Source organism: Rhinoderma darwinii, chromosome 7, assembly GCF_050947455.1.
Source record: "Rhinoderma darwinii isolate aRhiDar2 chromosome 7, aRhiDar2.hap1, whole genome shotgun sequence".
NCBI lineage: Eukaryota > Metazoa > Chordata > Amphibia > Anura > Rhinodermatidae > Rhinoderma > Rhinoderma darwinii.
Window position 1 is genome coordinate 137,919,343 of NC_134693.1, and position 27,808 is coordinate 137,947,150.

Below are 27,808 nucleotides of genomic sequence, written 5' to 3' on the forward strand. Positions count from 1 at the left end.
GGCACTATTTATTATGGTTACTGTACGACACTATTTATTATGGTTACTGTACGGCACTATTTATTATGGTTACTGTATGGCACTATTTATTATGGTTACTGTATGGCACTATTTATTATGGTTACTGTACGGCACTATTTATCCTGGTACTGTATGGCACTATTTATTATGGTTACTGTACGACACTATTTATTATGGTTACTGTACGGCACTATTTACCCTGGCACTGTGTGGCACTATTTATTATGGTTACTGTACGGCACTATTTATTATGGTTACTGTACGACACTATTTATTATGGTTACTGTACGACACTATTTATTATGGTTACTGTACGACACTATTTATTATGGTTACTGTACGACACTATTTATTATGGTTACTGTACGACACTATTTATTATGGTTACTGTATGGCACTATTTATTATGGTTACTGTACGGCACTATTTATTATGGTTACTGTACGGCACTATTTATTATGGTTACTGTACGGCACTATTTATTATGGTTACTGTATGGCACTATTTATTATGGTTACTGTATGGCACTATTTATTATGGTTACTGTATGGCACTATTTATCCTGGCACTGTACGGCACTATTTATCCTGGCACTGTACGGCACTATTTATTATGGTTACTGTATGGCACTATTTATTATGGTTACTGTATGGCACTATTTATTATGGTTACTGTACGGCACTATTTATTATGGTTACTGTACGGCACTATTTATTATGGTTACTGTACGGCACTATTTATTATGGTTACTGTATGGCACTATTTATTATGGTTACTGTACGGCACTATTTATCCTTGTACTGTTCGGCACTATTTATTATGGTTACTGTATGGCACTATTTATTATGGTTACTGTATGGCACTATTTATTATGGTTACTGTATGGCACTATTTATCCTGGCACTGTACGGCACTATTTATCCTGGCACTGTACGGCATTATTTATTATGGTTACTGTATGGCACTATTTATCCTGGCACTGTATGGCACTATTTATCCTGGCACTGTATGGCACTATTTATTATGGTTACTGTATGGCACTATTTATCCTGGCACTGTACGGCACAATTTATCCTGGTACTGTACGGCACTATTTATCCTGGCACTGTATGGCACTATTTATCCTGGCACTGTATGGCACTATTTATCCTGGCACTGTATGGCACTATTTATCCTGGCACTGTATGGCACTATTTATCCTGGCACTGTATGGCACTATTTATCCTGGTACTGTATGGCACTATTTATCCTGGTACTGTATGGCACTATTTATCCTGGCACTGTATGGCACTATTTATTATGGTTACTGTACGGCACTATTTATTATGGTTACTGTATGGCACTATTTATTATGGTTACTGTATGGCACTATTTATTATGGTTACTGTACGGCACTATTTATTATGGTTACTGTACGGCACTATTTATTATGGTTACTGTACGGCACTATTTATTATGGTTACTGTATGGCACTATTTCTTATGGTTACTGTACGGCACTATTTATTATGGTTACTGTACGGCACTATTTATTATGGTTACTGTATGGCACTATTTATTATGGTTACTGTATGGCACTATTTATCCTGGCACTGTATGGCACTATTTATTATGGTTACTGTACGGCACTATTTATTATGGTTACTGTACGGCACTATTTATTATGGTTACTGTATGGCACTATTTATTATGGTTACTGTATGGCACTATTTATCCTGGCACTGTACGGCACTATTTATCCTGGCACTGTACGGCACTATTTATTATGGTTACTGTATGGCACTATTTATTATGGTTACTGTACGGCACTATTTATCCTGGCACTGTATGGCACTATTTATCCTGGCACTGTATGGCACTATTTATCCTGGCACTGTATGGCACTATTTATCCTGGTACTGTATGGCACTATTTATCCTGGTACTGTATGGCACTATTTATTATGGTTACTGTATGGCACTATTTATTATGGTTACTGTATGGCACTATTTATTATGGTTACTGTACGACACTATTTATTATGGTTACTGTACGGCACTATTTATTATGGTTACTGTATGGCACTATTTATCCTGGCACTGTATGGCACTATTTATTATGGTTACTGTATGGCACTATTTATTATGGTTACTGTACGACACTATTTATTATGGTTACTGTACGGCACTATTTATCCTGGCACTGTATGGCACTATTTATTATGGTTACTGTACGACACTATTTATTATGGTTACTGTACGACACTATTTATTATGGTTACTGTATGGCACTATTTATTATGGTTACTGTATGGCACTATTTATCCTGGCACTGTACGGCACTATTTATCCTGGCACTGTATGGCACTATTTATTATGGTTACTGTATGGCACTATTTATTCTGGTACTGTATGGCACTATTTATTATGGTTACTGTATGGCACTATTTATTATGGTTACTGTATGGCACTATTTATTATGGTTACTGTACGCCACTATTTATTATGGTTACTGTACAGCACTATTTATTATGGTTACTGTACGGCACTATTTATTATGGTTACTGTACGGCGCTATTTATTATGGTTACTGTACGGCACTATTTATTATGGTTACTGTATGGCACTATTTATCCTGGTACTGTACGGCACTATTTATTATGGTTACTGTATGGCACTATTTATTATGGTTACTGTACGGCACTATTTATTATGGTTACTGTACGGCACTATTTATTATGGTTACTGTACGGCACTATTTATTATGGTTACTGTACGGCACTATTTATTATGGTTACTGTATGGCACTATTTATTATGGTTACTGTATGGCACTATTTATCCTGGTACTGTACGGCACTATTTATCCTGGTACTGTATGGCACTATTTATCCTGGTACTGTATGGCACTATTTATCCTGGCACTGTGTGGCACTATTTATTATGGTTACTGTATGGCACTATTTATTATGGTTACTGTATGGCACTATTTATTATGGTTACTGTACGACACTATTTATTATGGTTACTGTATGGCACTATTTATTATGGTTACTGTATGGCACTATTTATTATGGTTACTGTATGGCACTATTTATTATGGTTACTGTACGGCACTATTTATTATGGTTACTGTACGGCACTATTTATTATGGTTACTGTACGGCACTATTTATTATGGTTACTGTATGGCACTATTTATTATGGTTACTGTACGGCACTATTTATTATGGTTACTGTATGGCACTATTTATTATGGTTACTGTATGGCACTATTTATCCTGGTACTGTATGGCACTATTTATTATGGTTACTGTATGGCACTATTTATTATGGTTACTGTATGGCACTATTTATTATGGTTACTGTATGGCACTATTTATTATGGTTACTGTATGGCACTATTTATTATGGTTACTGTATGGCACTATTTATTATGGTTACTGTACGGCACTATTTATTATGGTTACTGTATGGCACTATTTATTATGGTTACTGTACGGCACTATTTATTATGGTTACTGTATGGCACTATTTATTATGGTTACTGTATGGCACTATTTATTATGGTTACTGTACGGCACTATTTATTATGGTTACTGTACGGCACTATTTATTATGGTTACTGTACGGCACTATTTATTATGGTTACTGTATGGCACTATTTATTATGGTTACTGTACGGCACTATTTATTATGGTTACTGTATGGCACTATTTATTATGGTTACTGTATGGCACTATTTATTATGGTTACTGTATGGCACTATTTATCCTGGTACTGTATGGCACTATTTATTATGGTTACTGTATGGCACTATTTATTATGGTTACTGTATGGCACTATTTATTATGGTTACTGTATGGCACTATTTATTATGGTTACTGTATGGCACTATTTATTATGGTTACTGTATGGCACTATTTATTATGGTTACTGTACGGCACTATTTATTATGGTTACTGTATGGCACTATTTATTATGGTTACTGTACGGCACTATTTATTATGGTTACTGTATGGCACTATTTATTATGGTTACTGTATGGCACTATTTATTATGGTTACTGTATGGCACTATTTATCCTGGTACTGTATGGCACTATTTATCCTGGTACTGTATGGCACTATTTATTATGGTTACTGTATGGCACTATTTATTATGGTTACTGTATGGCACTATTTATTATGGTTACTGTATGGCACTATTTATCCTGGTACTGTATGGCACTATTTATCCTGGTACTGTATGGCACTATTTATTATGGTTACTGTACAGCACTATTTATTATGGTTACTGTATGGCACTATTTATTATGGTTACTGTATGGCACTATTTATTATGGTTACTGTACGGCACTATTTATTATGGTTACTGTACGGCACTATTTATTATGGTTACTGTATGGCACTATTTATTATGGTTACTGTACGGCACTATTTATTATGGTTACTGTACGGCACTATTTATTATGGTTACTGTATGGCACTATTTATTATGGTTACTGTACGGCACTATTTATTATGGTTACTGTATGGCACTATTTATTATGGTTACTGTATGGCACTATTTATTATGGTTACTGTATGGCACTATTTATTATGGTTACTGTACGGCACTATTTATTATGGTTACTGTACGGCACTATTTATTATGGTTACTGTACGGCACTATTTATTATGGTTACTGTACGGCACTATTTATTATGGTTACTGTACGGCACTATTTATTATGGTTACTGTACGGCACTATTTATTATGGTTACTGTACGGCACTATTTATTATGGTTACTGTACGGCACTATTTATTATGGTTACTGTATGGCACTATTTATCCTGGTACTGTATGGCACTATTTATTATGGTTACTGTATGGCACTATTTATTATGGTTACTGTATGGCACTATTTATTATGGTTACTGTATGGCACTATTTGTGGTGATCACCAAACTTTCTGGTAGATAAAAAAAAAAATTGAATAGATTTCTTTATGGAAATGTTCTTTCATTTTGAAGTCAGGATGAGTTCAGGCCAACACTGACATGATGAGTTACAAGTGATCGTCATTTCTCAGCCCCTTCCTCATCAGCGTCTGCTGCGTTTCTAATAAACACGTTCCTGCCGCTTTAAGATCACGTGATCCGACTTCTGCTTGTTCATCGTTACTAGACATTCCGCGCGCACACGTGGTATGCCGGAGGCGGGGCTCTGACGGGCCGCTGGGTGGGCGTGGATAGAGCGACGTCACGTCTGGAGGTTTGCAGGGCGGGAAGGAAGCGCATTGACAGACTGACGGCGGCCGAGCAGGGACACAACGAGCCGCCATCGTAATCATCATCATGCCGCCGACCGGCAGAGAAGCGCTGCGGAGCCGGGTGCAGGAACTGCAGGAGAAGAACCCGGTGATGATCTTCAGCAAGAGCTACTGCCCCTACTGTGACCGGGTGAGAGAAGGCGCTGATCCCGGTGTGAGGGGCGCTCCATGTGTAGGGGGGGAATGTCCAGTTGTTGTCTGTCACTATATATATATATAACAATGAGCAGTAATACCCCGTATATATCGTGTAATGATGGGAGTTGTGGTCCTCCTGCCACTTGATGTAACCTTTGTGTGATAGTATCTGCACTATTAACCCCCCACCACCACCACAGCCGTGAGTGGATCCGCTCTTAAAGGGGTTGACCACTCTAATGGAGTGCAGCTCTGGAGTATAATACAGGATGTAACTCAGGATAAGTAATGTAATGTATGTACACAGTGATTCCACCAGCAGAATAGTGAGTGCAGCTCTGGAGTATAATACAGGGTGTAACTCAGGATCAGTACAGGATAAGTAATGTATGTATATACACAGTGACTCCACCAGCAGAATAGTGAGTTCAGCTCTGGAGTATAATACAGGATGTAACTCAGGATCAGTACAGGATAAGTAATGTAATGTATGTACACAGTGACTCCACCAGCAGAATAGTGAGTGCAGCTCTGGAGTATAATACAGGATGGAACTCAGGATCAGTACAGGATAAGTAATGCAATGTATGTACACAGTGACTCCACTAGCAGAATAGTGAGTGCAGCTCTGGAGTATAATACAGGATGTAACTCAGGATCAGTACAGGATAAGTAATATAATGTATGTACACAGTGACTCCACCAGCAGAATAGTGAGTTCAGCTCTGGAGTATAATACAGGATATAACTCAGGATCAGTACAGGATAAGTAATGTAATGTATGTACACAGTGACTCCACCAGCAGAATAGTGAGTGCAGCTCTGAAGTATAATACAGGATGTAACTCAGGATCAGTACAGGATAAGTAATGTAATGTATGTACACAGTGACTCCACTAGCAGAATAGTGAGTGCAGCTCTGGAGTATAATACAGGATGTAACTCAGGATCAGTACAGGATAAGTAATATAATGTATGTACACAGTGACTCCACCAGCAGAATAGTGAGTGCAGCTCTGGAGTATAATACAGGATGTAACTCAGGATCAGTACAGGATAAGTAATATAATATATGTACACAGTGACACCACCAGCAGAATAGTGAGTGCAGCTCTGGAGTATAATACAGGATCAGTACAGGATAAGTAATGTAATGTATGTACACAGTGACTCCACCAGCAGAATAGTGAGTGCAGCTCTGGAGTATAATACAGGATGTAACTCAGGATCAGTACAGGATATGTAATGTATGTACACAGTGACTCCACCAGCAGAATAGTGAGTGCAGCTCTGGAGTATAATACAGGATGTAACTCAGGATCAGTACAGGATAAGTAATGTATGTACACAGTGACTCCACCAGCAGAATAGTGAGTGCAGCTCTGGAGTATAATACAGGATGTAACTCAGTATCAGTACAGGATAAGTAATGTAATGTATGTACACAGTGACTCCACCAGCAGAATAGTGAGTGCAGCTCTGGAGTATAATACAGGATGTAACTCAGGATCAGTACAGGATAAGTAATGTATGTACACAGTGACTCCACCAGCAGAATAGTGAGTGCAGCTCTGGAGTATAATACAGGATGTAATGTAACTCAGGATCAGTACAGGATAAGTAATGTATGTACACAGTGACTCCACCAGCAGAATAGTGAGTTCAGCTCTGGAGTATAATACAGGATATAACTCAGGATCAGTACAGTATAAGTAATGTATGTACACAGTGACTCCACCAGCAGAATAGTGAGTGCAGCTTTGGAGTATAATACAGGATATAACTCGGGGTCAGTACAGGATAAGTAATGTAATGTATGTACACAGTGACTCCACCAGCAGAATAGTGAGTGCAGCTCTGGAGTATAATACAGGATAAGCGATGGAGAGAGATATATGTGTGTATATATATACACAGTGACTCCGCTTCTTATGTAGATGGCTTCTGTATATAAACTCTGATATTTTCTACACCTTTTGTAGATTATTTCCTGTTGTGAAATCATAATTTCCTGGTATTTTCTGATGTCACATGTAAATTAGGGATCAGGATATAATGTGCGGGAAGTTTTGCCGTTCAGGTGACGTCAAGAAAAAAAAACGGTGAACCGCCTGTCACAGTAACGGATGTAGAGAACTGTAGACCGTCCCGTCCGCCATTCACTGCGGACGTCTGATAAATGTCCGGCTGTTACACCAGTTATGAGATTTCGGCTCCGGTCTCCATGGAAGTGGCGCTCAACAACACTGATTGTGATTGGTCGGCCTCCTTTACCAATGCGCTGCCCACGTGTACTTTTCAATAACCATGTATAGCACCCCTGAACTTTTGGGGTTTTCTGGGGGCGATTCACGGGACATTCTGCTCACCCAGCAGTTTAACGCTTTATTGGAAATGTCCTTGTACTCGCTACTCTCTCTAATATACTTTGTTTCAGTCCATCATCTTCCAAATCTCTTCTTGCTGTCAGTGAATGGGGCAACTCTTGTTTACACTAAGAGGATGAAAACTCATCCTCATCTAATACTTCTTACAGCTGAGAGTTTGTTACAAGTGTATTCATTCTAGACAAACTTCTATAGGCTAAACAGCCTGGACTGCAGACTGATACATTTATACCTGCACTGATACATTGTAACAAACTAGCCCAACAGGAGGGAGATTTGCGCTGTTGCTGTGTTTAGCTGATACTGAGACCTAATTGTTGTGGTTGATGTCGGACACCGGTATGGATGTGAATGTTTGGGTCCTCATCAATGGCTGATAACAGGGAACAGTAGTCTGCTCACACTCCGATGCAGTCCTCTTTTAAAGGTAAATGTCCGTGTAATGTTAGAAGTAACTTTGTCTCCTCCAGGTAAAGGAACTCTTCACCTCGCTGGGAAAAGAATACTTTGCGCTGGAGCTGGATCTTTGCGGTGAGTAAATTATTTAGTCGTAACTATTTAATTTTTCACATATCACTCGCTCGTTAGTATAGAAAACGCTGACGCTGCACAATAGAACGGTCGCTGTTGTGGGGGGAGCCGCAGGGAGCGCAAATCAATGACCGCGCTGTGGCGAAAATGAGCGCTTACCGTTCACACGCAGGAGGCCGGGACAATATGGCGGTTACTGAGCAGCCCTGTTCACACTTATTGTCCCTATTCCCTTGTTTGTCACATTCTAGATGACGGCAACAGTATCCAGGAAGTCCTGTATGAAATGACCGGACAGAAGACGGTCCCTAATGTCTTTGTATATAAGAGTCACATCGGTGGCTGCGATAAAACGCTACTGGTGAGTTACCTACAAAACGTCTGTCTACATGGTTACAGACTACAAACAAACCCTGACTACACAGGGTTTGTTTGTAGTCTGTTACCATGGAGACACAGATCTACACAGGAGCTGTAGACACAAAACGATAGGTGAGAGTAGTAGTAGAGACGATTTGCAAAGTTGTGTAATTTTGTACTTTAGATATTTTTGGAGGAATAAAACATATACATTGTAACCGTAGACTCGCCCTTTAAAGGAGTTCTTGGGACTTGACGGGTTTTCCCGTACATCTCCTGTTCTAGCTCTAACTTCGCTCGCCACTGTCTAAATTCTGCGATAAAGCTGTGACCTCACGGAAAACGCTCAGCCAGGGATAAGGTGGTCACGTAATCTCACGGACAGCTGCGAGTTTATATAGGAAGTACGCCAACCGCCACTACTGGGGGCCACGGATATTGGGGCACATTAATCAGATTATTTACATCAGAGACGTGGCTAAACACCTTGAGTGGTTCACCAAATGTATTGACTGGCGTACCTGTCCGACAATATCGACTCGCCCGCCCAATTTTGTAGCTTTCTGACGTTGCTCCGTATGTATTTTGTGGCGTGCACCAACTTGATAAATATGTCACCGTTTGCGCCAAATTAAACGGCTCATTTTCCACACTATAAATGTAAGGGCAGATACACACGAACGTTGCGTTTTTGCGCGCGCAAACAACGCTGCGTTTTGCGTGCGCAAAAAACATTTGACAGCTGCGTGTGTCATCCGTGTCTGATGCGCGGCTGCGTGATTTTCGCGCAGCCGCCATCATAGAGATGAGGCTAGTCGACGGCCGTCACTGTCCAAGGTGCTGAAAGAGCTAACTGATCGGCAGTAACTCTTTCAGCACCCTCGACAGTGAATGCCGAACACAATATCGCAAAACCTGTAGAAAAAAAAGAAAAAGTTCGTACTTACCGAGAACTTCCCGGCCGTTGCCTTGGTGACGCGCCTCTCTTGACATCGGGCCCCACCTCCCTGGATGACGCGGCAGTCCATGTGACCGCTGCAGCCTGTGCTTGGCCTGTGATTGGCTGGAGCTGTCACTTGGACTTAATTGTCATCCCGGGAGGTCAGACTGGAGGAAGAAGCCGGGAGTTATCGGTAAGTCAGAACGTCGTTTTTTTTTTACAGGTTCATGTTTATTGGGATCGGAAGTCACTGTCCATGGTGCTGAAACAGTTTAACTCTTTCAGCACCATGGACAGTGACTATCTCCTGACTATCTCCTGACGTCGCGTACCGATAATTTTTTGGCCGGGCTCGGCCGAACCCGCTGAAGTTCGGTTCGCTTGTCCGGCTTCGCTCATCGCAAAGACACTCCGTTTGGATGTTCGGAAACAAAAGCATGTGGTGCTTTTCTGTTTTCATTCATCCTTTTCACTGCTGTTGCGCGAATCACGCTCGTCCCACGGAAGTGCTTCCGTGTGGTGCACGTGATTTTCACGCACCCATTGAACCTGTCGCACTTTTTGCGCAGCAGACAAACGCTGCGCAAAAAGCACGGACTGTCTGTACTGCCCCATAGACTTGTATTGGTCCATGCGTGCCGCGTGAATACCACGCGGCCCGCACGGACCGAATACACGCTCGTGTGAATCCCCCCTAATGGGAATGTTTTGTAATAAAGTCCGTGGTCGCCACTACAGGGCGTGATTGACGGGCGGGGAGAAGGGTGTGTGAGAACTTTCAGAAGGGGAATGTAAGGGGTTAATACGGGTGGTCCTATAATCGTGTGTTCCGGGTTTCAGGCTCATCAGAACGGGAGTCTCCAGAAGCTTCTGGACAGTAACACTGTCTCCTACGATTATGACCTCATCGTCATCGGTGGCGGCTCCGGTGGCCTGGCGTGCTCCAAGGTAACGTGACTTGTCATGTCTCTCCCCCCACCCTTCTTTTCCTGGTGGTCTTTGCCGCGGTGAGGACAGCCGGCGTTGCTGTGGACACGTGTTATTAACCCTTGCAGGCTTTTGTTCTTGCTTTGTCGTGAGCCGTTTCTATAGTACTTTATACGCCCCATAGTTACCTGCAAATCCACAACGGTGGAAGGGAAGTCCTGATCACGAATACACGACGTCTGTCAGGCACCTCTCCGCAGGCTACGCTCTAAGGCTCTGTTCACACACAGGTTTTTTGCAGGCAGAAAAAATCTGCCTCAGACTACTTTCAGGCAGGTTTTGAACGGTCTGAGCTTTTTTCCGCTGCGTTTTTCGCCTGCGGTCATTGAAGTGAATGCAAGAATTGCATTTAATAAACGCTCAGAGCGGCACAGATTTATTTTTTTTGCCTTCCTTTGATTTCAATGGCGGAGACCGCGGCAAGGAAGGATATGCCGCTTTTTATTTCCTGCCAGGTGGCCAATAGCCGCCTGGGGGGATAAAAAGGCTTCTGCCTCCCATTTAAAACAATGGGGGGTAATTTTGGCAGGTTTTTGGCGCTGATTGTGATGGTTTCTGAGTCAAAATCCGCTCCAAAAAACTCACTGTGAACTGACCCTTATAGACGTTGTACGACTGAGATCCTACATCAGACACGTGATTGTTGTGGATACGCGCGCCGCGCCCCTCCGTTAGTTCATTGCAATCAATTCTAAGAATTTCTGTAAAGTCGCGTGATGCCGTTCCCTGACCACGGCCTGATGGGACATGTAAAGTTACCTCCATATCTAACGTACGCGGTCGTCACTATTCCGATAGACGTTACCGGTCGTGATTGTCGTTCGTAACGTGCAGATTTAATGGAGAGGCCGGCGTGCCAAATGATGGGGCTGAAATACGCCATCGACGCTGCCAGTCACCCAGTGAGCGCTCCGGCCAAATAGAAGCCGTGAAATGCAGACACGAGATCACACACCCCCGGCACCTGTTGAAGGTGCCCATGCGAAAAAAGCTGGACGAACCTGCTGACCGAGGATGTCCGGATGCTCTCCCCCAGCCCGCCGCCCCGGCAGGCTGAGGTCGACGGATAGTGTCACCGTGGAAGGGCAGCTGAGGTCTCACTCCGGTCATCATTGAACGTGTCCTGCCGCCATATTGACTTGTCATGTAACTGACACATCCTGTACGGTCAGGACGACGTGTGTGCGGCGCTCTGGGCGGTTCTCCCCCAGCGGCATTATAGGAGCTTCTAGGTCTCGTTACTTCATATCTACAAGACACCGGTCCTCATTTATCAAGTGTCTAACAGTAAAACTTTGGCCTTGTCTATAGCAGCCAATCAGAGCTCCGCTTTCATTTCTTAAATTGCTCTGGAAAGCTGAAAGCTGAGCTCTGATTGGTTGCTATGGACAACCAGGCCTGTTTTACTGTTAGACACTTGATGATTGAGGTCCTCGTGGTTCATGAAGTTTATATGTTCTTTATCATCTTAATGACTTTGCAAAGGGGTCCGGACCGGCGTCATGTGGAGTTGGTGGAGGGACATGAGGACGAGTTTGACCCGGGAAAACCTGTAGACGCTCCTTCTGCTCCGCCCCCCCCCCCCCCCTCCTGATATATATTTTTCAGCTAGCGGACAACAGGGGTCCTGACGGATCTTCGGGCGGATTGTGCCCCCGATGAGGTGAATGTGTATATTAATCCTCCTGCCTGATGGCAGAAATAATTCTGCAGCGTATTTTGCGGCCGGGCCCGTCAATCAAAATCCGCCGTGTGAACAGGGCCCTAGTGTTGTAGTATTTTTATTAGTATTTATTATTCATACTATTATACAGTATAAGGCCCTGTTCACACAGTTTTTGCAGACAGAAAAATCTGCCTCAAAATTCCGACCTGAAATTTTGAGGCAGATTTTGATTTGCCTGCGCGCCGTATGCCATTGAGCGCCATGGGCAAAAAAAAACAAAAAACAAGCCTCTGCCTCCCATTGAAATCAGTGGGGGGGGGGGTTTTCTGGCACTTTTTCTGACCCGGCTTCCACGTCAAAAATCTGTTTGAACTCCCCCGTAGGCCCCATTCACATCGCGTTTACGCTATCCGCCGGGCGTAGACATTTTTATAGAAAAGTGGACCGTTGAAAACGTATACAAACGTGCATAATTTGTTTTATTTTTATAGCGTGTACTTTTAGCGTGTACTTTTAGCGTATACTCGTACGTCGGTATAAGTTTGGCTGTTTTTTTTGTTTGTTTTTAATAAAATGGACACTGATGGAGAGAAGCAAAAAAACGGATACATTTACTGTTTGTAGCGTTGTTTGCATACGTCGTCAAGTAAGATCAATGCTAAAAAATCAAACTACGTTGCGTATACTTCTTTTTTTTTTTTTTATGTTTTTTTTTTTAAAACTTATATGCTCGGCAATTGGCACAAACAAGCAGTGTGAATGGCGCCTTAGTAGTTTATTATGATTATTATTAACCTTTTTTATTATTTTTGTACAGGAAGCTTCATCACTGGGGAAGAAAGTGATGGTGTTGGATTTCGTTGTTCCTACACCTATAGGGACCACTTGGGGTAAGTTTTGCGCTACGTGATTCAGTTCAAGATCTCTGCTTTTTGTTCGTAGATGTAAGCACTGATGACCTAGTCCTTCTCACACAGCTGCAGTTTGTTACATCGTATCAGTGTAGGTAACTGCTAATGTAGCCCGGAGTCCAGAACAGAAAAGCAATTTATTTTTTATTAATTTATTTTGTTCCGCTCTTGGATTTAGCTCGCGGAGGAACGACACTTCCGTTATATTGGAACAATCTCAGCTATGTGAGCAGGACCAGGTTCAGTACGGGTTGCCAGCCTTTGACTCTAAAGAATGTTGTTCACAGACTGTAAGCAGAGGTCCTGAAAATGGTGAAGAATCGACACCCCTTAAAAATACAGGCCCTCAATGTAAAATTTGGAATTGTTTTCATCAAGTAGGAGGTTAACCTTTTTTAACCGGTTGATCTTGTGCGAGATGCATCGACAGAGCTGTGTACGTTTTACGACGCTGGTTTTCTAGCTTATAATGCCGGTTTGCTGCCCGGGTACTGGGATAGGACTGATAACCGCAGATGGTCGGAGCGTTTCACATTCCTATTGCTGTTCTAGATGCAGCGATGACTCCTGGGGCGTGGAAGAGGCTGCGCTGCTTCATGTGATCTTCAGGCCTCGGCTCTTTTATGGGTAACTTTGTGGTTTCTTTGATGCAGGGCTCGGCGGCACGTGTGTCAATGTTGGGTGTATTCCCAAGAAGTTAATGCACCAAGCGGCCGTCCTGGGTCAAGCACTGAAAGACTCAAGGAAGTTCGGCTGGGAATATGAGGAGCAAGGTAAGAAGATGGGGGGGGGGGGGGGGGAGATTTGTCAGGGTTATTATCCACAATTTGTTCATTGACCGATCCTCCACGGGCCAATGATCGGGCAAAGGGGCGTTCATAGAAAGCTCGCTCCCGATCATTGCCCGGTGTCAACAGGGCAACGATCTGCCGATGAGCGAGCTCGTTCATCGGCTGATCGTATCGTTTCTGCAGCCTAAAATATTATCGCTGTCGGCAGCGCATCTCCCGGGGTAAACAATGCGCTGCCGAAATGATAGAAACATACGGGGACGAGCGCTCGCGGTAATGATCGCCGGTCTTCAGACAGAGCTCCTTGTGGAGAGAGCAAACGAGCGCCGATCAATGAGCTGTCTCGTTGATCGGCACTCGTTTACACAGCCCACGTCAAGCCGTGTAATAGAACCTACAGCTAATGGGGGGGGGGGGAGGAGGTGCAATACCTGTGACTCGCCGCTACATCTGTGTTGGAGATTCACAATGAGCAAGTAGAAAAGAAGGGGAAGCGGCGCTCGTAGGAGCGCTGCACCCCCTTCAAGACAGCTGATAGCCGAGGGTCCCGGGCGTCCGACGACCGATCGGCTATCGATGGCCTATCCTGAGGATTGGCCATCAATTTTTAGGGACTGGGAAACCCCTTTAAAAGTCGGTCGCGCCCTCGGATCGGTAACGTCATTGTTTGCTTTGTTCACGTTCATCTTGAAATATTTAACTCACAGTAAATCACAACTGGGAGACCATGAGGGAGAATATCCAGAACTATATCGGCTCCCTGAATTGGGGTTACAGAGTGGCCCTGAGGGACAAGAACGTCCGCTATGAGAACGCGTACGGAGAGTTTGTGGGACCGCATAAGATCAAGGTAAATATGAAAACTTCACCGGGAAACAGGTTATGTGATATTTTAATTGTCTAGTATCAAGTTAAAGAATACCGAAAGCCACTGGGAATTCTGTAACCGAGGGCGACGGTAGAGGTTACAGCTCCGCGATGCCTTATAGTATTCGTAATGTTTATTAAAGGGAACCTGTCTGAAGTCTCAAAACTGCGGACAGAGCGATAAGGGGGGGGGGGGGCGCATTTTAAACATTTGTCTTACATGACCGAAAAAACTGTTTCATTCTCCCGGCGGCAGCGCCACTAAGGTGGGATTATATGTGTAAGTGCTCCTGCGCTGCAAGCACCACCCCTCTGCTCTGAGTGACCGCTCTGTCTCCTGATTGGCCACTAGAGCTGTCACTCAGAGCGGAGTGTGGCACTTGCGACCACTGGGGATATCAATTGTGTTTTAAATGCCCTTCCCCCTCCCTTCTATCGCTCTGTCAGCAGTTCTGAGACCTCAAGACTGCTGACAGGATCTTTTCTTAAAATACGCACCGCAGCTGCTGCAGAATCTCTTCGAAAGGTTTGTCTCATCAGTCAACCACTTAATACGAGAGCTGATTGCTGCAGGAGAAATGGAGACCTCGTGGGTCTGCCGGGGTGAGAGCTGCTGCTTGTTAACGGTGCTCTGCTTTGGCTCTATGATGTCCAGATGTCCTGATAGTTTTTAGTTTTTTTTGTTTTTTTTTATGGGACAGCCCTTGTAAGAAATGTCCAAAACTTTGTGAATGTTGACTGTAACATTGGGGGGATTAACGAGACCTCCCAAACTGCTCTCTGTAGCATCTGTCACGTGGTGTATGTGCCATATGCAGACTCCTATTGACTTTGTAATGCCTCATGTCCCCTGCGGTGTCATTGGACCATATGATAGATGTTTACAAAGTTGACAGCCCCTCTTAGAAACGTCATGTCTTATCAGTTGGGGACCAAGTGCAGAGACACAACCCCCTCCCCCTCCCAAACCATTAACTACAATGAAGAAGCAGCAGTGCTCTTACCCTACGCCTCTTATCCGCTTCTCTGTGCTGCATCCAGAAGAGGTGAAGCCGCGCTATAGACGTGTATTACATTGCCCGGCCAGTCTGACCCCCATCCCCCCCCCCCCCCCCACTGATGAGCGTCTACCTCCGGTTAGGTTCTCGGTACGTTAATTGGCATTATAAAGAAGCGTTTTTTGTTTTTTCCCTCTGGATTATTAGGCAACAAACAAACGAGGCAAGGAGAGCTTCTTCACCGCAGAGAAGTTTATCATCGCCACAGGGGAGAGGCCCAGATACCTGGATGTCCCGGGCGATAAAGAATTCTGCATTACCAGGTGAGTCCTGCACGTGTTTAGTTTTCTCTTCTGCTCTTACCACATACCAGTCTGTCAACACTTCACTAGGACATTGCACCATTTTTCTTATCTCTGCTACATTCTTGTAGGTTTACGATGTGGAGGAGGATTTCCTAGTACATATTTATCAGCTTGTGGTTTTCTTTGCTGATTTCCCTTTTTAAAGGGGTTATTCCGGAACATCCGCAAGGCAGAGGCGGCATAACATAAACTAGCAGATACCCACCCCCTGACGTCCGTCCCCCCCAAACACTCCCCCGCGCTCCTGCAAGGTCTCGTTCTTGACTGCTCTGGTTCCTTTAGCGGTCATGTGACGTCCATGGCAGCAACTCCTGCTGAGAGCAGCGGAGAGCAGAACCTCTGCGCTGGAGGGAGGGGGGGCTCTTCAGGGGGTGAGTATCTGCTAGTTTATTATGTGATGCCATCCCCTGCCCTGCTGCAGGTTTTAATGTCCTCGATAAGCCCTTTAAAGTGGGGGGTCCCCTCTATTAACTCAGTGTCCTAAAAATATGTTTCCAAACCCCTTCAAACATGTGCCGCTTATTGCTTCCTGCTGTATGAACTTCTGACATTAATCTGTGATAACAGAGACCAATGCAGGAGGAGCACGCAGCCGCCGCACGGAGAGATGGAGCTGGTTGCTGTCAGTCCGCGTCCAGCTCCATACAGTCAGCATTGGGTGCAAATACTTCACTGTGGAATACATGAAGGGCAGGCAGCGATTACTAGTCACCACTGCGACCGAGATGTGTCCGGTCTTAATATGAAATATAATAGAAGCAAATAATGTGTTAGGAAAAGGGCCCTCACCCTGCTGGCGCTCTGTGTATCTGAACTCATTGGAACTTGTAGGATTTAATTTGTTGCTTTAAGGCCCCATGCACACGACTGTGCCCGCAATCACGGCCCGCGATTGCGGGCACGGCCGGCAGCTGACTGACAGCCGCATTTTCGGGCTGTGCTCCCATACAAAGTATGGGAGCACGGCCCGCAAAATGCGAAAGAACGGACATGTTCCATAATTCCCGGAACATTTCCACGGCACGGACACCCTTCCGTAGTGCTACGGAAAGGTGTTCAATGAAAGTGAATGGCTCCGTTTTTGCGGACCGCAGTTGCGGTCTGCAAAAACTGAGTTTTTTTTACGGTCGTGTGCATGGGGCCTAAGTCACGATGTTTACAACCTAAGGAAATGTCATCAGTTACGTTTTAAATATCCCTGAAGCCTTTTATCGTGTGAAATTCTAAAACAAACTTACCCACGAAATACAAGTATTTACTATAGCAGACATGAGACCTGACAGCTCCTCTATACTACACCACACAGGAGAGCCGACAGATCCTCTATACTACACCACACAGGAGAGCTGACAGCTCCTCTATACTGCACCACACAGGAGAGCTGACAGCTCCTCTATACTGCACCACACAGGAGACCTGACAGCTCCTCTATACTGCACCACACAGGAGACCTGACAGCTCCTCTATACTACACCACACAGGAGAGCTGACAGATGCTCTATACTACACCACACAGGAGAGCTGACGGCTCCTCTATACCACACAGGAGAGCTGACGGCTCCTCTATACCACACAGGAGAGCTGACGGCTCCTCTATACCACACAGGAGAGCTGACGGCTCCTCTATACCACACAGGAGAGCTGACGGCTCCTCTATACCACACAGGAGAGCTGACGGCTCCTCTATACCACACAGGAGAGCTGACGGCTCCTCTATACCACACAGGAGAGCTGACGGCTCCTCTATACCACACCACACAGGAGAGCTGACGGCTCCTCTATACCACACCACACCACACAGGAGAGCTGACGGCTCCTCTATACCACACCACACAGGAGAGCTGACGGCTCCTCTATACCACACCACACAGGAGAGCTGACGGCTCCTCTATACCACACCACACAGGAGAGCTGACGGCTCCTCTATACCACACCACACAGGAGAGCTGACGGCTCCTCTATACCACACCACACAGGAGAGCTGACGGCTCCTCTATACCACACCACACAGGAGAGCTGACGGCTCCTCTATACCACACCACACAGGAGAGCTGACGGCTCCTCTATACCACACCACACAGGAGAGCTGACGGCTCCTCTATACCACACCACACAGGAGAGCTGACGGCTCCTCTATACCACACCACACAGGAGAGCTGACGGCTCCTCTATACCACACCACACAGGAGAGCTGACGGCTCCTCTATACCACACCACACAGGAGAGCTGACGGCTCCTCTATACCACACCACACAGGAGAGCTGACGGCTCCTCTATACCACACCACACAGGAGAGCTGACGGCTCCTCTATACCACACCACACAGGAGAGCTGACGGCTCCTCTATACCACACCACACAGGAGAGCTGACGGCTCCTCTATACCACACCACACAGGAGAGCCGACGGCTCCTCTATACCACACCACACAGGAGAGCCGACGGCTCCTCTATACCACACCACACAGGAGAGCCGACGGCTCCTCTATACCACACCACACAGGAGAGCCGACGGCTCCTCTATACCACACCACACAGGAGAGCCGACGGCTCCTCTATACCACACCACACAGGAGAGCCGACGGCTCCTCTATACCACACCACACAGGAGAGCCGACGGCTCCTCTATACCACACCACACAGGAGAGCCGACGGCTCCTCTATACCACACCACACAGGAGAGCCGACGGCTCCTCTATACCACACCACACAGGAGAGCCGACGGCTCCTCTATACCACACCACACAGGAGAGCCGACGGCTCCTCTATACCACACCACACAGGAGAGCCGACGGCTCCTCTATACCACACCACACAGGAGAGCCGACGGCTCCTCTATACCACACCACACAGGAGAGCCGACGGCTCCTCTATACCACACCACACAGGAGAGCCGACGGCTCCTCTATACCACACCACACAGGAGAGCCGACGGCTCCTCTATACCACACAGGAGAGCCGACGGCTCCTCTATACCACACCACACAGGAGAGCCGACGGCTCCTCTATACCACACCACACAGGAGAGCCGACGGCTCCTCTATACCACACCACACAGGAGAGCCGACGGCTCCTCTATACCACACCACACAGGAGAGCCGACGGCTCCTCTATACCACACCACACAGGAGAGCTGACCGTTATTAGTTTCATCGCCCCGTGCCTCCCTTTATTTGGTCCCCAGTATTTTGTGGCTTCAGTACGGTTGTCTTGATGAGTGTTAATGATCTATCTGGGATGAAGTGTTACGATCTCGCGTTCTCCTAATGTTTCAGTATAGTAGAGTTTTATACCATCCGGACTTGACAGAATCTTGGCAGCAGATCGCTGTCCACAAGTGAATTCCTTCAGATTTGTGTTAATCTTTTAAGCCGCTTGTTGAGGTTCTTCTGTATATACAGATAATAGTTGTAATATTCCATTAGTGGGATTATTGATGTTAATTAGTAGAAAGCCTCGTTTCAGGGAGAATCCTGATAGCCGCCACACGCCAACCACAAGAATACGTGGAAAATAGGGTGAACCTTAACCCTTTCGCTGCTCGGGGTGTCCAGACAAAACTTTTCCACTTTTAGAAATACACAAATTCAGTTATGTCTCCCTTAAAGGGATTTTTCAGATTTTTAAAATTGATGGGCCATCAATATTAGATCGGTGGGGGTTGGACAAATTTAATGGCGCGTGTAAAGTACGAACGAGAAGGAGGACCATGTAAACAATAAGGAGGCTGTGATTCTCGTACGAGCGCCGTGGCCCCTTCAAGCAGCTGATCGGTAGGGGTGTTGAATGTCGGACCCCCACCGCCCTAATATTGATGGCCTATCCTAAGGATACGCCATCAAATTTTAAAAACTTGGCTAACCCCTTTAATTCTTGACACCTCTCAGACCCGCACTTATCAGACGTCTATGGCATGTTCTTTAGATATGCCATAAATGTCTAAGATGGGAATACCCCTTTAAACAGGTTGTCTCATGATGACCACTCCCATCCATATGTCCTAGTAAGCTCTAGATAAGGGACCCTATCTACTAGCCAATAGGGCGACAGTCTGTAGGAGTGGCTACCTCTCTGGTGGACACATTGCCCATTGACGCATTTCATTGGCCGCCATTAAAACTCTATATAGCAGGGATTTAAGACTTGTGGCTGTCCAGATGGGAGTTGTAGTTTTGCCGGGGCTGGAGATCACCTCTTTATAGGGTTTCCGTCTGGGTTGTAAACTTTCCTTGATTTGGTAGTCGCTGCCGTCACGTAATCCCAGTCTGCCTTGTTCCTTTATAGTGACGATCTCTTCTCGTTGTCCTACTGCCCCGGGAAGACGCTCGTGGTTGGAGCTTCCTACGTGGCTTTGGAATGTGCCGGTTTTCTCGCGGGAATCGGCTTGGACGTCACCGTTATGGTGCGCTCCATATTTCTCCGTGGCTTTGACCAAGAGATGGCAGAGAAAGCTGGAGCCTACATGGAAACCCACGGAGTGAAGTTCATCAAGAAATTTGTACCAACTTCAGTAAGAAACCCTCTTCTTGTGTTTTTAAATTGTCACCAGCAGGGGCGCACTTTTATTGCACCTGTGGTGATTGCCACTTCTCCCTGAATACTGAGCCTAAACTTACACAGCGCCGGAGTTACCGAACATTTGCCAACCTTGCTGCTTATTTTTGTGGTGCAAAATTACTATTCCAGAAGTGAAATGTACAGTATATAGTGTATTCATGAGCGCACGCACTCCTTTCAACAGGTGGAGCAGTTGGAAGCCGGGACTCCGGGCCGGCTAAAAGTTGTTGCAAAGTCTACTGAAGGCGATATAGTCATAGAAGATGAATATAACACCGTAAGTGATCAACGCAGAAGTATAAAGCAAGGTTTTTCTCCTTGATGTAAATATAAGGGAATACTGGTTTGGAAAACGGCGGCACTGACTGGACCGTATCCATATAAAGGGACATGCTCCTTTCACGAGGGGAATGGTAAAACCTAGTTGTTAGCTTGGTCATACGTTTCCAGGAGGAATAACTGAGGAACAGCACAACGCAGAATTATTTAATGGGGAATGCAATTATTTACTAAAACAGACGTGTCCGGAAATGAGACCGATCCTCGAATCCTTTTTCTTTCAGGTGTTAGTTGCGGTTGGGAGAGATTCCTGCACCAGAAATATTGGTCTTGAGAAGATTGGAGTGAAGATTAATGAGAGGTGAGACCTGACGACCTTCCTCCAGACTTTTTTTTTTTGTATCTTTTGTGTTTTTGTTACTTTTTTAATTATCGCAATTACTTATTTGTAGCAACGGCAAGATTCCCGTGAATGACGAGGAGCAGACCAGTGTGCCTCACGTCTACGCCATAGGGGATATCCTGGATGGAAAGTTAGAGCTGACACCAGTGGCGATCCAAGCTGGTCGGCTGCTCGCCAGGAGGCTGTATGGCGGCTCCGATGCCAAGGTATTAGCCGAAAAATCCTCGAATGGTAACGAATTCTAGCAGTGGACTGCGACCTGTTTATCTCTACAACGGGGCATGCTGGGAGTTGTAGTGCCACGACAGCTGGAGATGCGCAGGTTACAAACCACTGAGTTACAGCAATGAATGCAGAAAGATTTTTCTAAATCTTCACTCTGTGATTGACAGTCTCGGGCTCCACGCACACAAGCGTGTCCGTAATTCCTGTGCGTTTTTTTTTTCCCCCGCTTACCATTTATGCTGCGTGCGGATTGTATTATGAGTCGGGGGGGGGGGGGGGTGAGACGTCTTGGGAAAGTTTAACGGAAATCCTTTTCCTTGCAGTGTGACTACGTCAATGTACCAACAACAGTGTTTACTCCAATGGAGTACGGCTGCTGCGGATATTCAGAGGAAAAAGCCATAGAAATCTTTGGCGAGGAAACTCTAGAGGTTTGTGTTCAGTTTCCTTCCTCTACGATCTTATACATATGAAGTGTTTACCGGACATCAATGTGCTGCAGAAAACCACAATATTCTAAAAGGGGTTGTACAGGGTTCGAAAAACATGGCTGCTTTCATCCAAGAACAGTGCCACCATCTGACTACAGGTTGTGTGTGGTATTGCAGCCCGGCTCCATTCACTTCAAAGAAGCTGAGCCGCAATACCAGATAAAGCTCCGCGCCTGTCCGTGGACGGTTGTATTCGGAAAAGCAGCCGTGTTTTTCTGATCCTGGAAACTCCTAAACCCAGACAGATATTTGCGGTTTCCCATCGTCTATTCTCTGCAGCACGTGACCGTCTCTTCTGTTCTCTCTCTAGATTTACCACACTTTATTTTGGCCCCTGGAATGGACCGTCCCCAGCCGCGACAATAATACTTGTTTCGCCAAAGTCATCTGCAACAAAATCGATTTCGTAAGTGTCGGAGGGGGGGGGGGGGAGATAACGCCGGTTTTGTAAGGTTTGTGTCCACACAATGTTGCCGGGGAGAGCGGATCTTTCACCATTTGTTTTCATTGGTTCCTGTTTCTGAGCACAAATAAATGGTGTGTGATCTGTTCTCTATATTTATGTAAATCTCTGGGTTTGGTTTGTCATGAGGCCGGGTTTCCACGTAGCGTAAAAGCTGCGGAATTTCCGCAATGGAATTCTGTACGGAAATTCCGCAGCATCGGCGAAGCGGATGAGATTCAGAAAGTCGCATGCCCCCGCTGCAGAAAAAGACGCAGCGTAAACGTAATAATTGACCTGCGGTGCGGAATTTAATTCCACATGTCCATTTATGCTGCGTTTCCGTTGCTTTTCTGTTACGGATTTTCCCCATGAATTGCAGAGATTCTGCCGCAAAAATCGAAACTCAGGAAAAAAAATAAACCTATTTACCCAGAACTCTCTCCTCCTGCAGTCCAGCCTCCTGGGATGACGTTGCTTCCCATGTGACCGCTGCAGCGTCATCCAGGGAGGCCGGACTACGCGCAGGGAAGAGGGGGTAAGTATAAACAGCTTTTTTCCGCAGCGGAAATTCCATTCGAAAAATCGCACCACCATGTGATGTGTTTTTTTTAGACGGAAGGTGCCGGGGGTTCCAGGTTGGATACGTGGTGTAGTTTTTACGCAACGTATCCGAACCGTGGGAACCCGACTTTACTATTCTGTACTGCAGTGCTCTTATACCTCAGCAGGTGGAGTGCAACATATTGAAGCTCACCGCAGTAGTGCGTCCTGTAACACAACGGTTTTATGTGTAGGTTTGTGTGTGTGGGGAGTAACCTGAACACTCCCTAATACTTTCATCCAGCTTCAAAGATTCCTGTAATCCGGCGTGAAGGGGGTTTAAATAGCGCCAGATCATCAGATGGTCTGGATTATTTAACTTTCATAGAGAGGCCAAAAATGCAGCTGTCACTTTATGTAATCAGGGAAGATTCGGAACGGGTTCTCTCTGCGGTGGAATCTAGCGCCGGATTATCGGAGTTGCTGGATTATAGGAATCTCTGAATCACCTGCAGCTTTATTATCATATTGGAGTGACTGCTAAAATACTACAAGTTCCCACCATCGCCCTGGAAATCCATCAGTAAAGTGGAGGCAGAATTTGTACATGACGTGTCAGAGCATCTGGTACACTCCGGCCTGTAGAGGGAGCTGTACAGATTACGGGTGTATGTTAGAATCATGGCCGTCTACACATCGCGGGGTTAACCCTCCGTTATTACGCTTTGTCTCGTGCAGTATTTCATGTTAATCACCCGTATTTGTCCCCGTTTTTAGGATCGAGTCATCGGGTTCCACGTTTTGGGGCCAAATGCTGGCGAGATCACTCAGGGATTTGCAGCAGCAATGAAATGTGGCCTGACCAAAGAAAAGCTGGACGAGACCATTGGGATCCACCCAACGTGTGCAGAGGTGAGGTTATCCTGATCTACTTGTTACAGGAACCTAAGAGGGGCTTCCATCTTTCCAAGATTCCTGAATGGCAATTCTGTGTAACGCACATCCCTTATTCTTGTATCTCTGCAGAACTAGGAAGATTTGCCATCCGGATTCTGGGAAAGTTGATTGACAACTCCGCTGTAATAGTGGCTATATTGGTTGTCATCCATCTTTCCCAGAAATGGATAAATAGAATATTAAATCCCGTATGAACAACCCCCTTCCCTAAAGCCGGACCGTGGGCAATCAGCTGATTGCTGTGGATCTGACAGCTGCAAGCAAATACACATTTCTCCTGCAGTGGCCTCTACAGGAGGAAATTGGTATTACATGTGAAATACTAACTTTTGACATGTCAGAAATTTTGATCAGTGTGGGTCTGAGCACTGAGACCCCCACCGATCGCTTAAATGAAGCGGCGGAAGAGCTCGGATGAGCGCTGTAATGCTTCATTTCTAATCTACTTTCCTCGGAAAGCCAAGCGCGCAGCGTATGAACTCGCAGACTTTCTATTGAGCTCATTCACTGCTCGCTCGGCTTGATCAAAACTTCTGACATGTCCAAAGCTTTAAAAAGTTTAGTTACACTTTAATCCCTATGTGCCCTCCAGGGCTGGAGTATCTCTATTAGTGGCTCTTCACCCTGCCTAACAGTTGGTGGGGTCTCGGGCAGGGGATCCCCCACTGACATTCATATGCACTAATAAAACATATAGACTGGGTTGTCATAATGGGAGCCCTGCCCTTATAAAGGATGTGTAAAAATGGAAGATATTATTTGGGTAGAAGGGTATTTGTTGGGCACAGTTGGCAGCCTCCCTGCTAAGTGCCTGAAATGACTTGTGATATTGCAAGATACAACTTTTTCCATCTTTACTCCTACAGCTACATGATACAAATTAGTATTGGAGGTTATATTTTGGGTGTATGGCCCTTTAAGGCCCGTTCTGAGAGGCTTGTTTCGTTTTTTTTTTTGCTTTATTCCAGATTTTTTATTTTTTCTTGGTTCTAAAACTCTCGCCAAGCTGCTTAATGCGAACATATGCTGCAAACGATCGGATAAAATAATTAGCTGAGCCGCCGCCGCTCTCCTGTAAATGGCCGCCTGTTACATTTCCTCCGCTGAGGAGTAACCACCTGCACATCGTAAAAGTCGACAATCTCCGGTTTTACTATCCAGCTGGGCGGTTAATCCCGATTCCCTCCCGCCCGGCACTAAAAGTTCCTGATTGCTTCTCATCGCAGTAAAATGTCGCTCTTTGCCCTTTTGGCAACAAGTTTTATTAATTGATTTTATGTATCTTTCCTTTTTTTTTTTTTTTTTTTTTTATAGATATTTACCACCATGGAAGTCACTAAATCATCCGGAGGCGACATCACTCAAAAGGGTTGCTGAGGTTAAGCCCTGCTGTTGGCCGTCCCCATGACAGATCTTCCTGCAGTGTGGCCAGCGTGGTGCTAGGACTCTAGGCGGCCATGATGGATCTACGAAGGTGACGTCATCGCTGGGAGTTGTAGTATAAACACGTTGGTTGACATGAGGATGAATGTCACGGGTGAACGGTGGAACGGCGGGGTTTCTGAGGTCTGGACCGGTTTGGATTGGCGTTTGTACCCCGAATGCTTGTTATGAAGCCCCTGCTCCTCACCTCGCATAGAGGAGGGCACGGGCCGATGACCAGACTTGTCCAGATCACCACATCAACGCGTCTCTGAAGATGACATTTATTTTATTTCTTAGTAGTATTTTTGTTTGGTTACCCCCTCCCTATTCTTACCCCCCCCCCCTTACCTTGGTGGCGATGCTTCTCATACTCCCACCCCAGCTCTGGATTCTGCGTCCTCCACTGACCCCTCCATGGACACTTCTATCAAGGCAAAATTATCAGCCCATCTGTATTTATTTAAAGGGGTTGTACAGCGCCACACCAGCCCATGGGTTGTGTCTGGTATTGCAGGTTCAGCTCTATAGAAGTGAATGGACTGAGCTGCAATACCACACACAACCTGTGGATAGGTGTGGAGCTGTTTCTGGAACAAGGCAGCCATGTTTTTTCTAATTCCGTACAATCGCTTCTAAGGCAGTTTTGCCTGTCGTTACAATTTACTCCGGTTTATGGCCTCCGTCTCCTCCTCCAGGGGGCATTCAGGGCATTCCCGTTGTTGCTTTCTAGACCGCGGCTAAAGCCTGTGCCGGCTCTTTGCGCCTGAGAATTTATTATTAAAAGGGTTTTTCATATTTTTGCTTTTTCTAAATAAATCTTAATAGTGTAACGAAACGCTCTGCCACTTTCTAATATCGTGTCTTGCATTTTCAAGATCTGTTTGCTGTCAGTGAATAAAAACATTTTGTTATCCAGAGACTGAAAACCTACTCCGATCATGCCCGACTTACACCGCTGCATTGTTTTGTTACAAGTGGGTGTGACGCACTGTAACGAAACCTGCACCTGTGTCAGTCGAGCGTGATCTGAATACGTTTTTAGCCTTGTACGCAAACTGTTTTCAGTCACTGACTGCAAGCAGAGCAGTCAGAATGGTGATGAATTTAAACACAAATAATAGAAAGTGTCAGAACACATTAATATACACTGGACTCTGATTACATGGGAAACTACTTTAGTAGCCGCCCGGGAGTCTGTATAGAAAATACTCTGCGCTGACCGGCAGTCCCAATACGGATCTCTGCTGCTCCTGACACCGCTTGGGGGGGTGATAGTCCGGCACAGGATTCGGCTGCAGCCTAGAAGACGACCACAAAGCGTTTCTCAGGTAAGTCCTACCTAAAGGGGCTTGTTCAGGATTAGAAAAACATGGCAGCTTTCTTCCAGGAACAGCGCCACACCTGTCCATTGGTTGTGTCTGGAATTGCAGCTCAGCGCTATGGATGGATCTAGGCTGCAATAGCCCAAACAACCGGTGGACTAGTGGGGCGCTGTTCTTAGAAGGAATTTCTCTACTCCTGTGTAGCCCTTTCAAGGCGATGTATGGGACCATAACCTGGTGTGAACTTTAATATATACAATAATGTACACTGAGGCTGCTGCGCCCGATGTGGCACTTCTGCTGCAGAGCGTGCCTGTCGGGGCTTATTTCAGTCTTTGTTACTGTAAATTCTGGCCGTGTGATATTTTACTGAGAGATTATGCAATAAATGGAGAGATACAACAGAGGCGTCTCTTTACTGGTCACGCTGGGAGGAGGAGGAGGGGGGGGGGGGGGGGAGACCGGCGCCAGTCTCGCTATGTTATCAGACCTTGGTGGGGGCAGGGACATGGGGGAGGGGGTGTTTGTGTACAATCTGAGAACCCCTTTAAGAAACTTTATTTAAAAGGGTTGTCTTGTCAAGCCAACCCCTTCTCTGAAAACAGCCACCTACTGGGGACATACAGTATTACATGATGACCATCCAAATGGATGGATTGGGTCCGCGGGAGCTGCTGTTACGTAATGGCGCTCTGCTTGAGATCAGAGGGGGTGGTTCAGAGTTGAGGACCCCCCCCTCCAATGCACACATGGACATGGATTGTCTTGAGGCAACGACCGTTTTAATTGCGTTAAAGGGGTATTTCTGTTTTTAGAATGAGGACATTTCCTAAGCATATGCCATCACTTTGTGATCGGTGGGGGTCTGACCACTAGGACTGGTTTCAATGGGAGGCGGAGACGTTTATTTCCTG

General features: G+C 45.5%; 1 protein-coding gene across 1 annotated transcript; it reads left to right on the plus strand.

Annotated features, from left to right (window-relative positions):
- Positions 1 to 5,227: 5,227 nt before the first annotated feature.
- On the plus strand, positions 5,228 to 27,298 carry TXNRD3 (thioredoxin reductase 3). Its single transcript, XM_075831802.1, has 16 exons — positions 5,228 to 5,441; positions 8,307 to 8,367; positions 8,619 to 8,728; positions 10,508 to 10,615; positions 13,138 to 13,210; positions 13,885 to 14,004; positions 14,730 to 14,872; positions 16,095 to 16,210; positions 20,535 to 20,760; positions 20,992 to 21,084; positions 21,371 to 21,447; positions 21,539 to 21,695; positions 22,038 to 22,145; positions 22,516 to 22,611; positions 23,968 to 24,102; positions 25,462 to 27,298. Exons 1-16 carry the CDS (start codon positions 5,337 to 5,339, stop codon positions 25,522 to 25,524), a joined length of 1,791 nt encoding a protein of 596 aa, XP_075687917.1. The 5' UTR covers positions 5,228 to 5,336; the 3' UTR covers positions 25,525 to 27,298.
- Positions 27,299 to 27,808: the final 510 nt, after the last annotated feature.

What these genes read in the sequence shown, in the direction of transcription:
- TXNRD3 (XM_075831802.1), top strand. Translation starts at nt 5,337, where the DNA reads ATGCCGCCGACCGGCAGAGAAGCGCTGCGGAGCCGGGTGCAGGAACTG. An exon ending in GCTGGAGCTGGATCTTTGCG is followed by an intron (nt 8,368 to 8,618) that starts GTGAGTAAATTA and finishes GTCACATTCTAG; the next exon opens with ATGACGGCAACAGTATCCAG. An exon ending in TCTGCAACAAAATCGATTTC is followed by an intron (nt 22,612 to 23,967) that starts GTAAGTGTCGGA and finishes CCCCGTTTTTAG; the next exon opens with GATCGAGTCATCGGGTTCCA.